General features: G+C 38.6%; 1 protein-coding gene across 1 annotated transcript in view; it reads right to left on the bottom strand.

Annotated features, from left to right (window-relative positions):
• AFF2 (AF4/FMR2 family member 2) overlaps window positions 1–18,283 on the bottom strand; it is a gene marked incomplete in the record, with an annotated part of 408,588 nt that overhangs the window by 290,735 nt on the left and 99,570 nt on the right. Inside the window, 1 exon segment of the mRNA XM_034781192.1 lies at window positions 6,531–6,651. Coding sequence (XP_034637083.1) covers window positions 6,531–6,651 — 121 coding nt within the window.

Here is an 18,283-nt window from a genome sequence, read left to right as displayed (position 1 = left end):
AAAACCAGACTCTCCGCTCAACCCCCAAAATTAAAACAAGGAGATTCCATTGTGCTTAAGGGCACAGCAGGAATTATGATGCAAGCCTTAAACACTTACATACTTGTGCTGTTTCCTCCTTCCCCACCAAACTTTTTAACTCTTTGAGCCACAGCCCACGTGATGGCTAAGTATCTAGAAAGTCCAGAACCACTCGCTTTCATCAGCGTTCTGGTTACATTTTCAATTTTCACTTAACTTACTATCCATAAAGTAAAGGAGAAAAGTAAAAAGAGTACCAGGAACACATTATTGCACTGTAACATTTTAATATCACAGCAGCACATAAAAGAGCTTCTTCTCTAAGCCTTCACAGAGAGACTCAATATTTTAATTTTAATACATGGATTTTCAATCATTTTTACTGTTAGAGGTATCTGACTCTCAGGTTTTTTTTTAAAACATGTCACCTAATGCTAAATGTCATTTCACTTAACACTAGCTCTCTGTTTTATGCAAAATGTTCACATCCTTTGGGATGAAAGGCACTTTATAAATGTAAGATATTATTATTTGTAGTCATTTTCTGGGAGTATTAATGAAAAAAACCCTTTTCTGAAAAGCACAGAGATAATTAATTTAAACCTCCTGAGCCTATTTTAAAACTCTCTCAGACCCTGATCCGATGCTTACTGAAGTCAGTGAAAAGATTATCAGTGGCTTCAATGGGTGTTGGATCAGGCCCTCAAAACATAAATACCTCTGCCAATACAGAGATGGTCCACTGTCGCTTGAAATACAGGAAAACACAAATAGAAAATGCACCCCTAGGGCCAAATTCTCCTCATTGTGTGACCTCATTGAAGTCAAGGAGGGGCATTGTGTGTAATTCAGGGCAGAATCTAGACTTAAGTCTTGACACATATCAGTAATATTTTTATTTTCTCAACAGATTTAGCATTCTTATTGAAAAGCAGGGTATGCCTGGTCAGTCTTGCTACAAGCACTACAAAAATGAAATTAACTATTTCTGGCCATTACATGTTACCTTCAGGTTGGGGACATTTTTAACACCCTCTTCTGGATAATCCACCGATTTCTTAAAGGAAACTTCTGTACTCTGTTTTCTGAGCAACCAGTTGAACTGTGGTTTTGCCACCATTAAGGAAACGTATCTTCTGAGTATTCCAAGACATAAGTTATATATGTGGTTTGTGATTCAAGACTAGCAGTACTTCCCCCCTTTCTAGCCTCTCATTAATTTAGGAAATGCACACCTTTCTATATTTGGCTGTATTGCTTTAAAAAAAATCAGAAATAAAATCCTATTGAAAGGCTAATTTGCTCACTAGCTATTGCATTATGGTTCTACAAAGAACACAACTAATGCATTTGGACTTATGGGCCCAATTAATATCGGTTTTGTGACAATTTCTATGAAATCCTGAGGTTTCATAATTCATTCATTTTCTCATGCCTTCCAGCATAACTAACCTCTATGGACTAGAAGGTGAGATACTTTATGCTATGCTTGAATATAGTGAAGGGGCAATACCTAAAAAAGATTTAACATTCTCCAAAGACTCATGCAAAAGTGAATTCTTTCAATTGGGTCCTATTTCTCCAGTTGAACTATTCCAAGGCAAATCCTCAAAAAAAAAAAAATACAGATCACTCCTCAGACAGTGTGTCTATAAAATACTAATATCCAAACCTATTTATCAATGCAAAACATTAAAGGGTATCTCTAGTAACCCTGGAGCCTCTGCCAGGAAAATTCCTACACTGCTGATTCAAGCAATTGCAGACATGAGACCTCAGGCTGTGATCTGGTCAACTCTGACAAATTAAGCAGTACCAGTGTTTGAAAGGGAGACCTCTAGAAAGCTCAGATGATCCATAACTGGCAATAGGCAGTGCTCATACCACTTTGTCCATGCTGGCCAAAATTGTGGTAGACAGCACAATATTTTTGAAAGTGCTGTTTTCTGCATTAGACTCTGGCACATAAAAAGAACATCTTTCTAAATACACACTAAAAATTACAGCTACACACACACACAGGGACCTATGAAAAGTAGATAAGATAGAAATACATAATAAGGGGCCAGGTGATTAGGCAGACTCTCCATAAGTATACGAGTGATGGTGATAGCCATATAATTAATGGCAGAGAGCCACATGTTGCACTTCTGCCCACAAATCTAGGTCTCCCCGGATTATTTTGTTTGCAGTGTTGTTTGTCGGCAGGTTGGTCTCAGGACATGAGAGAGCCAAGATGGGTGAAGTAATATCTTTTGTGGACCAACTTCTACTGGTGAAAGAGACAAGTTTTGAGCTTCACAGAGTTCTCCTTCAGGCTACTTCAGCCCAGGCCCGAAGAAAGCTCGATGGAGCTCGAAAGCTTGTTACTTTCACCAACAGAAGTTGGTCCAGTAAAAGATATTACCTCACGCACCTTGTCTCTCTGGGCTATTTTTAACATTCCAAGCTCTAGCACTGGTAGCAGCCCCATCCCATAGTTCCCCATTTTGGGTTAAATGCTGCAGTGAGTGGGGAAGGGTGGGTGTGCAGAACACATATATTAGAACAGGGAACCAACGAGGTGGAGAGAGATGTTTTCTGTTTCTCAGATTCTCTTCTCCCCACTTCCACTTCCCTTCATCCCCTTCCCTCTGTGGTCCTTTGGAAATTCATGGGCCAGATCTTTAGTTGATGTAAATCAGCATGGCTCCATTAACTTTATTGACTTTGCTAATTGAGGATCTGACCCCATGGTTGGTGAAAGGTCACTCCATTTGCACTTGATGGGTACTTTTTCTTTCCCCTTCCTCTGCACACCTAATTATGGGTCTGCTTGCTTCTTGCTGGCAGCTTTATTTATTTTGGACAAGTGGCATTGCCCCCCCCTTGTTATGGATACAGGAGAATGGACTATATTCTGATCTCAGTGACATCAGAGAAAATCTGGAGTAATTTACATCAATGCGACTGAAATCAGAATTTGGTCTGACTGGAAAAGAAACAAATCCATTCCCAAATCCCTCTTGCTTCTCCTACACACACATTAAATGTACACAGGGTTTATCAGTGAATACAATTTCAGTATGTCAAAATGTTGGAAAAGAAGCCCAGATACACTCTCTTTTGATGCTACTGTCATTGGTAGGAACCAGAGCAGTCTAAGTGGGTGCACTTTGCACTATTCTTGCTGGATACACAAGGCCTAATTCTCATTTACATCAAGGAGCCTTTGCACCTGGCATTGTAAAGAGGCTTTAAAGGGGGCATAAGTTACATTTACACTCAATTTAAGGCCGGCTTACATTGCTCTTTCATAAACATGAATCGGGTCCAGAGTTCACTCTCTGCACTTGCTTTGTAACATAAACCACAACTCAGTCTTTAAGGGCCAAATCCAACCCCCATTTGTTATCAGTTAAATTTCCACTAACATTAATGGAACCTGGATTGGGCCCTTAATAGCACAATCCTGTAAAGGAAATATCAGGCAACCTCTTTGTTCTTAATTCCTCCTGACGTAAAAATCAAGACAAAATGGGTGGAGTTTATTATATATATAGTTAATATTAAAGATATATATATATATATATATATATATATAGTCTTAATTTTCCTTGCTTCTGTGGATTTAAAGCAGATCAATAATCATACACAAAAATAATAGTTTTAAACAATTTATTTATACACATCAATTTTTACACTAATTTGTATGCTGTTGTAAGAGAGTATAATTCTAAAGAAGTTGTATTCAAGAGTTCACCTTGTAAAACGGGTGATGATAGATATTTTTGAAAGTAATATATCTATTCTTTAAAGACTATTACAGAAATGCATAGATTTTAAATGTAGGTGTTGTGTACTCAACTGTCCAATTCTGAGCAAGCGGACACAAATTTCAAAAATGTATGGACTATTTTAGAAATTTAAAACACATCTTTCTGAGAGCACAGTAGATATTAAGAAAGGTTTTGAAGTGTATAATTTTTAATTCTCATGGATGAAAATTCTGCATTATTTTGTTAGTTAAGTTAATTTTGGGTAAATTCTCCACCCAATCCACTGTTTCAAAATGAACGGGAGGAGGAAGACAAAAAAAATAAATAAATCTTGACAATGATGACAATATATTTTCAGAACGCCAACTCAAAAACCAGACTCCTTGCTAGAAAATAAATCAGCATTTATAGGACCTTTCTCTTTGACAAAATGTGTTATTTAACTCAAACACACAGTACATCCTTGATGAAAAAACTGCTCCCACAAATTCTATGAGGTCAATAAGCATTTTCATAAAGCTGCAATCTCTTACTTGCACATTTCCATAAGCCTTTATTAAAAATCTGGAGTTATTTCGCTAAATTTGGAAATTATTTCAAAGATCCGTATTGTTTCATTTTTCATTAGGCTTCTATCTATTTCATCCCATAAACTCCAGTGCTGTGTCTTATTATCATTCTTTAAAGTGTAGCTTAACTAGGTGGGGGCAGAAGGCCAGGACTAAAAACATTTCTAAGAGGAGTAATAATGACACTATCTCCAGATCAACCTGAGCATGGTGTTGGTGGCTGTGACACACAGAAGGTCAGAGTAGATAATCTGGTGAGCCCTTCTGGCCTTAAACTCTCTGACTCTATTAAAACCTTTTTTTTTTTTTTTTTTTTTGCTTCATTACACCAAGTGCAGTGAACGTGTCAAGTTTCTTCTTCATCTAAGTGATGTAATATATCAGTCATGACTACACGCAAATAATTGAGAGATGGGGAAGGGCTCTATCACATTGCTACATGTAGTAAAATTGTTCCCCCACATACTTGCATTTTCTTGGTAAATTAATATCACAACACTTGGCTTTCCCTCTCGCACACAGAACATTTTATATAGAGAGGCCTAGATTCCACAAATATTTATGCACAAGCATTAACTTTAAGCATATGGATTGAAACAAATTAAGCACATGCATAAGTGTTGGCAGTATCAGGGCCATATTTGTTATCTCTCATGAACATAATCTGTGCATACTGGGGGAGATAATATAGTAGTTAGAAATGATCCACTAAGGTCATTTGGAACATTATAAATACTACCTTTAAAATGAGCCACTGTATAGTCAACCCACCTTAGAACTCAGTTGTGATTTGTTTTTGTTTTTTTTAATTTGGGATACTCATTTCAGACCTTTGCAATCAGTATCCCATTATTGGAAGAGCTACTAGATATCGAATTCATTTGCAATAAACCAAAAGCTGTAAAATACAAAAGAAAAGATTAACTAGCTGCTGGAAACCCATCCAAATCAAAAGCATGTAGAACCACTGTGTGGTATAGTCCCTTTTTATTCCTACAGGATTTCATATTTCAGTAGAAGATATAGTTGAATTCAGTAATTCAAAGTAACCACAATGGATTAGGTTCTGCTACCCTTACTGACATTGAATGGATCCATAGCCCTTGCAAACACTTGCACGCACGCTTAACTCTGCTCCCACGTGTAGTCTCATTGAAATCAAGGGACCTATTCACATTCTTAGAATTAAGAATATGGACTAGGGCCTTACTTTGCAAGGAGTCTCTCTGAAATCAACGGGATTGTGTGTGTAGTAAATGCGAACTCCACGTGAGAAAGGGGGTGGCCCAACATAAAATATCACACTGTAGTTTGCCAGATTAGATTTTAACCAGTAAACTACTGTCCCCAATTGGTTGAAACAGTCTTCCAACCTATAATTACGAACCACCACTTCATAACGATGCTGGTCTTTCCCCCTTACTGGTGATTTCCAATGAGTACTCATCCTCCCTACAGCTGCTAACAATATAAAATGGAATGCTAATGTGGTGGCCTTTCAATGGATGTCACTGATTGGGAAGAGAAAGTGACATGTACATTTACATTCTGATGAACCCATCAGGGGATGCCTGGCTAAAAATCAAAGCAGCAGAAATAATCAAGGGGGACATCCCCTGGTGATGAAATTCTCAGGCAGCAAAGCTCCTTAGAGAGAATAAGTCTCATCGTAAGTCTCTTTGATATCCTTGTTATGCTCCCCAAAGAATTCAAACAGACATTCTCCCTGAACACTTCTTTGGACAATTATTATTGCGAAGGGAGAGCTTCCAGGCTCATAATTAAACAAAGAGATTCTGGTTTGAACAATTCAAGTATATTTTCCTCTTTAAAAATAAAGAGATTAAATGTCAGTTTTGGAGTTAGGAAAACCTAAGTAAAGATTCCTTTGGAGAGCAATATATTGAGGGAGTGTGCGGAGTGTTCAGAGAAGGGAATATGAATCCAGACTCCTTGTTTCAATCCCTGGTTTTGTCACCAAAATGCTGTATAACGTTGGCCATGTTACTTAACCTGACTGTGCTTCAATTTACTAATTTCAATGGTCTAACTATCTGTAGAGTCAGACAATCAAGATCAACATAATACTTCTCTTCCTCAGAGGTGAGGCTTAGTTAATATTTGCAAAATGCATTCAGATGAAAGACACTCTAAAAGTGTAAAATATTACATAGCCATTTACCTTGTAGGGTTCCCCAAAGAGATTAAAACCTGAAGCAAAGAGATCTTCATCTTGCTGGACTTCTTGATTTCTTCGCTCCCATTCTTTCCTTTTAAGTGCACTCCGGTCTTGCTCATAGTGACTGAAAAAGAGGATAAGACAAAAAGACAAACAATGATTTCCCCCATAAGTCAGTTAAACATTCATTGTTACCAATATTAGGAACAAAACACTGGAAACAGTGCAATTCAAGCTGATGACTTTGAAAGAGAGTGAAATCCATCCAACAGTTTTCCCAAATGTAAATTTGGGATCATAGGACCATACTAAATACAGCTATTTAGCCCAGCACCAGATATCACAGAATTTGTTCCAAAGAGAAATCCCAGCGTACACACCTAAACACACTTAAAATCTGCCTTCACTACACTAGGACACCCCAGGAGAAAAACAGACCACATCATGGAACGAGCCATGCAACTACCTTGGAAGAACCTTCTCCAGTACCACCCCACACTAGAACCCCAAAGGGGTATCATCAAAAAGTTACAACTCAGACTTGATGGTGGATCACATCCTGAAATAAATCTTTCCCAACCCCGCCCTTTCTTGCCTTCAAACAAGCCCCCAATTTAGCCAAGTTCATCATCAGAAGCAAGCTCCCCACAGTCCAACTCAAAGTGCCACCAGACTCTGCCAGAACAAGAGATAACAAAACCTGTAGACTGCTACAATGATCTATATCCCTCAGAACACACCTTTCAAGATCCGTGTCTTCTACACATGCCTACCACATGTGGTGTACCTCATCCAGTGCATCAAATGCTCCAACAATAAGTATGTGGGTGAAAGCAGACAATCACTACTCTCTGAAATGAACTCTCACAGAAAAAATGATAAAAGATAAAAGCATCCTATCACCCATGGGTGAGCGTCTTCAAAGGAAACCTATGCAACACCTCTGAAAGATGAGCCTGGAAACAAATTCCTAACTCTGCTGGGCACTGAAAACCATGGACTCAGTAAAAGACACCAGCTTTATGGTCATTACAACTATTTGCAACACACCCTACTGTCTGCTTACCCTTAACTGCCCACTTCATTTTAAGTGGTCTTCTACAGCATATGTGAACTTCGTATGCTTAATCTGTCCCATTTTATATCTAGTTTAGACACTCTGGTTACCTTCTCCAGACCTGAAAAAGAGCTCTGCAAAGCTGGAAAGCTTATCTTTTCCACCAACAGAAGTTGGTCCAATAAAAGATATTACCTCACCCACCATGTCTCTAAATAGAACTAATCATTCTAAAATTAAAAAAACACACAAAATCTGCCATTTCCAGATGGTGCTTTCTGCCAGAAAAAAAAATTCAGTACAACTTGTCTCTAAGTGTGCATGTATAAATATGTAGGCATGCTGTGTGCCTACATGTAATATACACACATACACAGAATATACCTATATGGAGAAGCAACTATGAAGTCAACCAGGCATAGTGACATCTTCAGTTCCCTTTAACTGTGTAACATTTGCCTACATCACAACATTCTACTGCAGCCAAGTGTGATTCAGAACAACTATTTCAATCCAGCATACTCGTTAACATTTAGTTGTGGGCATAGGTAGGCTGGACCACTCATGCATTCCTAGAATACTGGACATTCCAGTACTTCCTGAAATGGTATAGGCCCACTCTGACGGGATGACCCTGCCCCTGCATACAAGGTCCTGCTGCATGGAGGATGCCATTTTGAAGAGCGTGTCACTCTGCCCCCACTGGCTTGACCTCAGAGGTATGCTGAATGCGATATCACACTGATGGGGCAAAGCGGCTTGCTGTTCAAAATGGTGTCCTCGTATGATACCCGACAAAACCACGTCCGATTCTGTCTCAATATCGGACTGGGGCCAAACCACCCAAAAAAGAGGACTGCCCATCTTAAACTGGGGTGAACGGCCAGCTTAGCCCTAGGGGGTGATTAAAAAATGCTTCACGTAGTGTTGTTCTGAAGGGAAGGACGTTAGGTTAGTCGACTTTCACAGCAGATAATTCTGCACACAAGCAAATAAACAAAAAAGGTCTATTGCCTCAGAGTAGTGATAGCAAGACGTCAGTTATCTTTTATGTCAGCTCACTATGTGCACCTGCCAGACCTAGATGACAAGCTGAGAGATCACATCTACTTCTCTCATGAACAGGACTGAAGTACTTCGGTCTCTTGTCTTTGCAAACTACTTCCTGCTCCTCTGAGGGAAAAGATGTAATTAAAACACTGAAGAGGGGGAAAAAAAAGAAGAGAAGAGATGCATGTTTCCACTTGCATTGACAACCCCCCATGTGACAAGCATTAAGGGACACTTCTGTGCTTTCAACCCCTATTTGATTTGTTATAAGACTTTTGGCTCTATTTTGTGTCAGTTAATTAGCTACAAATTCCAGATGACAATTTGAATAGCAGATTGAGTATGCACACTGACGTTAGCTGTTGTGAGAAATATTTGCCTGCTAGATTTTATATATACATGCCTACACACGAGCACACTTATGTAACGGAGAATAGTGAATTCTGATATCCTGATGAGAATGAATTTAATCTCCATAGAGCTCTACTGCACTTGGGAGATAACCAAATATCTACAACTTTTGCCTTTTTAGCTCAGCGTGATGTTGTATTGGAAGCTTCACATGGAGAGATATAATGAGGAATGAACCGCACAGTGATGAGGCTTTGACAGTGTATAAAGTCACTGATTTCTGAGTGAAACCACAATTACTAATTTGAAGCACCAGCTAATTAAAACCACAGCTATGTATTTAGCCTCTTGTTATACCTACTGCAGTTTATAATTATGAGGACCTCTTTATCTACTCAATTAAAGTTCTTATGATTCCGGCAGGTTGTGTTTGAACCTGCAAGACCCACAGAGACTGCAGGCAAGCATATGTCTATCTCCTGATGATTCCATGTATCCTTAGACTTGCATACTTGTTTTCATACAGGGAGGAGGAAAAAAAAGACAGACTAATGCCACAAAGACAATCTTGAATCAGAAATATGAATTAATAATCAGTTTGAGCAACTCAAGATCATTCATGCTTGGAATGAATAGGCTTGAGTATAGTTTATTAGCAGGATGTAAAGTCACCTAAGTATGTGAGGGTGAGTTAAACTAGATTTTCATTGCTACTTCCCATTTTCAGGTTGGAAACTCAAATGCAACATCATTTTATTTAGTTCGTTTTACAACACATTCTGCCATAATGATATCACTACCTTGGGATCATTTGCTAGTGTAAAGTTATAGGACAGTACTAGAGTCAATGCTACTATTGAATTCTTGTAGAAATTATAGCATTATTTACTAATTTATTGAGGAAAACTAAAGGAAATTAAATTACTATACCAAAGCCACTTACTGTATTATTATTGCTAGCTACAAGCTAGATTGTGGCAGACTATACATCCACAGAGACATAACGGGAAGAAAGAATCCTCACTGCACCCCCTCACGGGCTATCTGGACCTTGGGTCCACATATGTGGGAGTAAGTGGGTGCTATACACTTGCTGCTGCTCACTCTGGGGCAGGTGGGTAGAAATAGGGTGGAGTCTTGGCTCCACTCTGCTCCACAATCACCTTGGAAAAATGTAGCTGAGTCGGTGTGGGGGAGGGTGAGGGTGGGGGTATTGTAATTTTCTACTTGTATAGCCCATTTAGAAATTTCAACCCCATACTCACCCCCAAAGCAAGGGGGGAACAGTGCCTTAGAAAAGTGTTTCTGAGGCTAGGTCTACACTAGAGGGGGGATCAATTTAAGATACGCAAATTCAGCTACGCGAATAGCGTAGCTGAATTCGACGTATCCTATTAGACTTACCCCGCTGTGAGGATGGCGGCAAATCGACCGCCGCGGCTCCCCTGTCGACGGCGCTTACTCCTCCTGACAAGGTGGGAGTTCGCGCGTCGATTTGGGGATCGATTTATCCTTCTAGATGAGACACGATATATCAATCCCCGCGAGATCGATTTCTTCCCGCCGATCCAGGCAGGTAGTGTAGACTAGCCCTAAGACACAATGCCTCTTGGAGTAACGCAGTTTACATATCAACCCACACTCAGGGCTGTTCCTAAAGGCACAGTATAGTATTAGAACTACAGCTTGCTTACCTTATTCATAAAAGACATGTCCACTGACTCCAATAGCAAGTTTTGTCTCAGAACTGCAAGATTGGGTCATAGAATGATAGTATCCTCATGGAAGGGATCTCAAGACCTCTTCTAATCCAGTCCCTTACACTCAAGGCAGGATGAGGTATTGTCAGCAGTGTACTATTTTCTTTAGCAGACCTTTATGACACTATGGGCCCATTCTTTGTCCATTAATGTCCTCCGCAAGCAGAGATGACCCATGCCTGCCAATCGTGGGGGGCAGAGTGAGGGCATGGGTCATCTCAGTCCATGGGAGCATGCTCAGTACAAGCCAAGCAGCAAATCGAGGATGTGACCCCACTTAATCCCCCCACATGACCCCACTTAATCCCCCCACGCATCGCCTCTGTCCACAATACTTACCACTGAAGTCAGTGGAAGCAGGACGACACTCCAAGAGTCACCCTTACTTATGTGAGAAATCCCATTGAATTCAAAGTAAAAATTATTTATTTGGGTAACTTGGGGTGGTACTATCAGGATTTTAGAGGCTTACAAATGACAGCAACTCTGGCCATAGTCTGTGGTAGAGCTGTAGGGTAAAATCTTGCCTCACTGACGTCAATGGGAGTTCTGCCATTGACTTCAACTGGGTCAAGATTTCACTCTTAATGTGAAAATACATTACTAATTTAGGCTTAGATATCTGAAAGCTATGTCCTTCCACAAGCACACAAACTGTTCAGAACCCTGAAAGGAATCATTATACTATATTATATCTGAGCAAAAGAGTAACTGTGGCATTTTAAGACTAGTTAATACATTTTATGAATCTCAATAAAATGGTTTATTCTACTTGATGGTGGTTATGTTACTAAGGCAAAATGATGAAACAGCATTAATTTAATGTGGCACAATTTCTTTAAAATTAATTAACTTTAATTAATATAGTATTTACTATATTAACTATGTTTACAAAGGTAAATAATTCAGTGTTTTTCTACCAAACACGTTAAAATATTTCTCGTTTAGCAGATGTCCTCATGAAACCAGAAAAAATACATATTTAATTCACCCAAGAGACAAGCACAAGGCAGAAGCTCACTCCCGGGGGCCCTGATGATGTTTACAAACTATTCCACTGTGCTGGTACATTTTATGACATCAGAAGAACCTCAAGTGAATTGCTGCCTTCTACACCATTTGCAAATATCTATATTTATCACACGTTCTGCAGTTCCAAGCACTGTTATAAAAAAAAATTAAAGTTAATTTTGAATTCTCCACTCACACTATGACATAAAAGCCTCAAGTATTTCCCAGCATGTAATGCATCTACACACTAGGAAGTGGTTGCTTAGCCATTTAGGTCAATGACTTATTTCTCTGCACATTTATTTTTGTTGCCGAAATGCTCAGCACTAAACTAACCCTGCATTGCACATTAACTACAGAAAGCCACATATTTAACTTTAAAATGTACACAGATTAGAACAAGAATGAGGTCAGCCTTCCCCTTATCCAAAGAGTGACACTATGATTGGCTCTTAAGGTCATGGTGCACTGAGCACTGAGCCTGATGTTATCTCTGAACTCTCAATACAGCCTGATGAAACCTTTTTATAGCTTTTCTCCTCCAGGCTTTTTTTTAAAAAAAGAACGAGTGCTGTAGGAAACTCCTCTACACAATTGTTGGGTGAAGGTCTCAAACAAAACTACTTGTAATAGCCTACTGTAGCAAACCCGCATAAAAGGAGATGGAACTGCATTTGACTCATATGCCACAAGCAAGGTCACAGCTTGCTTACTCTATTTGCAACAGTCTTAGGAAGACTTGGTGGGCTCTGCTTTAGATTCCTGAGGTTTCAGATACTGCCTTGGTGGTAGCCTCTTTTCAGATGCTAAAATAAGGGAGTTAGAAGAAAACTTCACACACAAAGATCCAATATTTTGGGTGAATCAGGGCTTAGATGCAGCTGCTGCTGATAATGATAACCCTTAGATTTATATAAACACACCACTTTTATTATTAATTTGATTACAGATTTCTCTTACTAGATTTTCTATTTATGAGATTAATAACTGAACTAGAATGAACAGGTTCAAACAGAATGAGACACGTTCCCTCCCCCAAAAAACTTACAAACTAAGGTAGGCAAAACAATCCAATGACACAAAAGTCTAAGTAAAGGAAGTATGACTATATTCTTAGTGAAGAGTAAATGGTAGGAAGGATTCCTGGAAGAAACAAGTTATAAAAAGTTAAGTGAAAGGCACAGACAGGATTTCAAGGATGGATTTTCCAACAGAAAATGGGATGCTATTCCAAGCTTTGGGACACCAAGAATGAAGTCATGACGCTAGAAGTGGGAAAAAGTGGCTAAAGACTGGGAGAGCATAAACGGAGAAAAAAAGAGGAGGATACAATGGGAAGAGAGATGTAGGGGATATGTAACATTACCTAGGGTCTAGTAGGTGAGAAAGAGCTTGAATGCAACACAGTAAGGGAAAGAAAGCCAATGAAAGGTTCAAGGAAGAGGAAGATGCTATCTGAGTAACATAAAAAAATGGCCCAGGTACTCAGCTGGTGTACATTGGCACAACTTTACTGAAATTAAGGACGTTACATCAACTTACATCAGCTCTGGCTCAACAATTTTTGCCATAGCACTTTGGGGAGAGGTGAGAAGTTGGCTGAGAGGGGAAGTTACAAAATCAAGGCAAAAGATGGCAAAGCGCCAATAAATGTTTTAGTATTGGGAGTGGAGAGTAAGAGTTGATTTTGGTGATCCACCCTTTACTCTCTCCCCACCCTCAATACTAAAACCTTAAAACCTTTATCCAACATGAATTAGCAAGAGAGTGGAATTTGGAGGAAGAGAGCAGAAAAAAGTGAGAGAAAGGATAAAAGACTGAAAGCTTTGGAGATGGAGAAGACAGCACCGTTATCAATTGTGAAAGTGAAAGGAGTTGACAAGGAAGATCTTTTCTTGATAGAGAGAGAGAGAGAGAGAGACTGAGTTGGAGAAGGATGTTTTAAAGGGAGATGACTAAGACAGCTGACGTGGCAATAGGGAGGGGTAGGGGTTGAGATACCGTGACGGGGATTCATTGGCAGAGATGTGGTAGCTGAAGCTATGGAAGTAGATGAGGTCTCTCAAAGAAGGGATGAGAAGGAGGAAAATGAAGACACACTGAAGGACACCAACAGACAAGCGGGAGAGGGGAAGTCAAAGAATCACAAAAGGCAGAAGGAGCTCCCAGTGAGATAGAGAGAAACCGGAAGAAGAGGAGAGAGCGATCAACTGTCAAATGCAAGAATAAAAAAAGAGGAGTGTTCCTTTGACTTAGCAAGGGAGAGGCCAGTAGGGAGCTTGGGGGTAGCAGAAGCCAGATTTGGAAAGAATCAAGGAGAGCTGTAGAAAAGAAGTCTAGTCAGCAATAAAAGGCAACACCCTCAAGGACATCTGAATGGTGTTGCAGAGTTTTTACAGATATTCAATACAATAGCCAAATTTGAAAAGACATACTACAACTCTTTAGCATCCAGCCGCCTGACCTCTCAAATATAATTCTTTATCGGTTTTTCATTCTATCTTAAAAATATTGTGTACTGTTAAATTATGAAAGAATTCATTTGAACCAAATACTTGTCCTCTGTGGAAACCAGAAGTAAACAGGGGGTTTCCAAAACAAGGCATGGAGAACAGTGAATTACTTTTCTATTTAAATAATGAAAGTACTTGTCCAAGGTTGCTGCTTCCTCATTCTGCCTTTAAGACATCAAGATGCCATTCTTGTTTAGTTCTGATCAGACATTATGGAAGTTGTTGGTGTATGTATCAAACACTTAGCACTCTGGCCCCAATCCATCACAGCACTTAAGTATGTGCTTAACTTTATGCATGTGAGTAGTCTAATTGAAGTCAACAAGACTCTGCATAAGAACTTTCCTTGACTGGAGCCAGCGCATTGGTAGTCTTCATTCGGGGTAAGTAAAAAAATATAAAACAAATAAAACTTTGAGGCACAGAGAGCAGTTCTCCCCTCTCAGTCCGTTGACCAGGGCTAATCCTGATTTACACCCGAATAAATGAAAATCAGGCCCAGGATTTTTATTTTCATTGCAATTTTGGCGTGAACACTGGACCAGGGAAATGGATTCAGTCAATAAGGTGATTACAAAAGTCAGACTTTAAAAAAAAATGCTTAGCTAAACACTCCTTCCTTACACATCAAAGGCTTCTACTACACTGTAAAATGATACATTTCACAAGCAAAATTACATTTTAAGCACTGACCAATCAGGCCACACTGGAATATACTAATTAATTAAACAAAACAATTTATCGCATATCTTTCACATTCAAACATTTACTTTAATGCTGTGTTTTTTGAAGAATGAATACAACTTTTTTTTTAAAAAAAGTATAATGTATCTATCACTGAGTTTCAAGATTAATGAAGTTATTTTTTTTTAAAGTTAGAATATTCTATCTTTGATGTTCAACAGCTATACAGAGAAACCCTCAAGATGGCCATTGGTTATCTCTTAATAATTTGCATTAAAAACCAATGTCATTCACTGTAGCACGTTTGATACAAAATACTGGAGATTAAAGTCTCTGTACAAAATAACCCCCAAGAGACCCATAGACAATTTGTGGAAATTAAAACCATGAGGTTAAAAACATAGCTAATATACACCACATTGTTATTTGTTTGTTTTCTTAAGCATGTAGAAAAATGTATTTTAGTTCAGTTTATGCTCATTTCAGTATTATGTAGCTTCAAACCTTTCCTCAATGTGAATTTGGGAGGAACAAATTCTGGTACCTTTATAGTAAGGAATGTGTAGCAGAGATAAGCTCATGAATGGTAAGAAGTATAAAACAAGAGATGATGTTTCAAAGGGGAACATTTATTGTTTCCTGTATCATAGCGCATTGTCTCTTGATATGATTAGTTATCAGTCTGAGTTATCAAAAACTAGTATGAAATAAAGCATTTACGCAGTTATGCTTCATTGATGTCAGCTAGGGGAGCATGAAAATCTCCATGAAGTTGGGTAATTGATGTGTAAATCAGAGCTCAATCACTCTGTAATAGAAATGGTCCCACTGAAAATATGGTTGTTGAACACTATTGCACTGGGGTGAAAAAATGAATGGAGTCAAGATAAGACTTATTTATTAAAAATGATAATAACTGGCAATTTGCACAATTTTCTCTTCCAGAGAGAAGTGCTGTCAGAAATATTTATATGCAAGCTACGGACCAATATATTCAGTTATCCTTATTTGGCAATAATTAACTGTTTCCGTTTTATTAAAATGCTCGGGGACATCGTTATGGATATTTAAAAAGCAAATTAAAAGAACATTCATCCTTTGAAAGGCGACACATGTAAACGAAAGCAGTGATTGTAATTTGGTTAACAATGTGTGTTCAAGGTACATTTTGAATCGCTATTATAATCCTCTTGTCATTTCACATTTGCTATATGGCAAGCAGCAAGGCAAAAACTGAAAAATACTTCAAGCCAAGAAAAAAGAAAACCCAAGAAGAAACAAAAATCGTTACAATATAACTGCTACTGTGAAATTCATTAAATGACAAGGATCCACTAAAATATTTGTTAAATGTAACACTTTCCCGAGATGCTTTATTTATTGAAGGATGTATCTGGTATTTAATACATCTAATAAGATAACATTAAGCCAGTATTATATTTTGTAAATTAAAACACATTAAAGCATCATTATAGACCTTCCCAGAAAAGCTCAACATCTAGTTAGTGCCTATTATACCACACTGGTAAACTGTAACAAATTTATATATACATGTGTGAAATTCATCAGTGAGTCTTGGCACTAGATAAATTACACACAGGATAAAGGAGCTGGATTAGGAGGCTGTGTTAGATGGGTAACCTGCTGTGACTGTAAGGGGACTCTGTCGCTGTGAGGGGGTAGACTAAGGATGGAATTTCAACCTAAATTCTGAATTTCCTTGCTCTGTGAGATTAACAAAATGGGCCTATTTCATTTTTACAGTCATATTTTCTCCACTTATGTCTTTTGGGATGTCAAGTTCCTTCAGAACTGACATTATGACAATGAGCCCATTAAGGCTTAGCCAAGGTCTACATTATAATTCATATGCATTCAGAGAGTACACCCTAACAGCTTCTTAGCTGCCATTATACTTCAAATGCATATTAACAGCAGCATTCTATGCATTCGTATATTATGGATGCATAATATGGAATGTTGTTTAGCTGTGTTTTGTGTATTATACTTAATTTACATTTACAGCAAACACCGTATGGTGCCATGACTGCGTCTACTTGTGAATGTATCAGCAAATAGCATGTATCTGCATATTCCTGAGGCATAACGATCATTTGATGTAGTAAAATATCTTCTGAAAAAGTAGTTGCAATTGATTTTTAAATTTTGAATATCTCAACTGTATTTAGGGTGACCAGATGTACCAATTTTATAGGGACAGTCCCGATTTTTGGGTCTTTTTCTTATATAGACTCCAATAACCGCCCCCACCCCCTGTCCCGATTTTTCACATTTGCTGTCTGGTCACCCTAACTGTATTATTACAACATTTTTAAATACCCCAAAAGGTTACTACATTTTATACATTTTAAAAGATGACAGATGTTCTAATAGTATGGGAACAGACACACAAATTCAATGATCAAGTAGTACTTAAAACACAAGGGTTGTGTTGCTAAATAAGAGCAGAACTCATTTTCTGAAATCTTCACTTGACTCTTACCAGTATTTTTTCATAATTACTATAACAGATTCTAATTAACATGGTTACTCAAAGTATTTGGTACATATTTTTTCACATTACTTAAAAAAACCCCCACAGAATTCCTCATCATTTTACTGGCATTTCATTGAAACAATGCCAGACAATCTGTAGCTAGCAGGAATTAAAGTGAGCTTTCTAATATAAAACAATCATTGATTAGCACGTATTCTTGGAGCCAGATGAATCAGCAGACTTAAATGATGAAGTATTTTATCAGAGAAGCACACCCTTCTACTGGTTTAATAAATGCACTCATTTACTGACAGGTGTCTCTACACATCCGAGCACATTCACACACTGTGTGGCTCTTTAGCCACATGTGCTTTATCGTACGATGTGTTCAGAAACAATAACACAGGTAAAATCACAGTTTAACAGGATTACTCTTCATATCATTTGCCCGTTTTAGATTGGAGGAGAAATGTGCCTGGGCCTTTGTAAGTAGTGGATGGATGCACATTGTTCGGCTATACTGAAAGAAGAACAGGAGACACCTGATATGGTTTTAATCAGGCCGTAACTCTATTATTAGTTATTTATCTGGGAGTACCCAGCAGATAAAAGCGTACAGTGCAGGTAACTCTATGATCATTCAATATCTACCCAGGGGCTTCCGCCTGCCCCCCTTCATTTTCCATCCAGGTCCCCCAGCCAATCCATTGTGGGGACCTTACCATCCCCAACTCGAACAAGGGTTAAGGTGGGCTATAAGAAAGGGGGGTTGGCTCCCTGATGTGTCAGTCACAGGTGCCCCAAACCACACACCCCATTCTACTCCTTTAATA

Source organism: Trachemys scripta, chromosome 9, assembly GCF_013100865.1.
Source record: "Trachemys scripta elegans isolate TJP31775 chromosome 9, CAS_Tse_1.0, whole genome shotgun sequence".
In the NCBI taxonomy this organism is placed as follows: domain Eukaryota; kingdom Metazoa; phylum Chordata; order Testudines; family Emydidae; genus Trachemys; species Trachemys scripta.
This window is presented reverse-complemented; position numbering and strand designations above follow the sequence as displayed.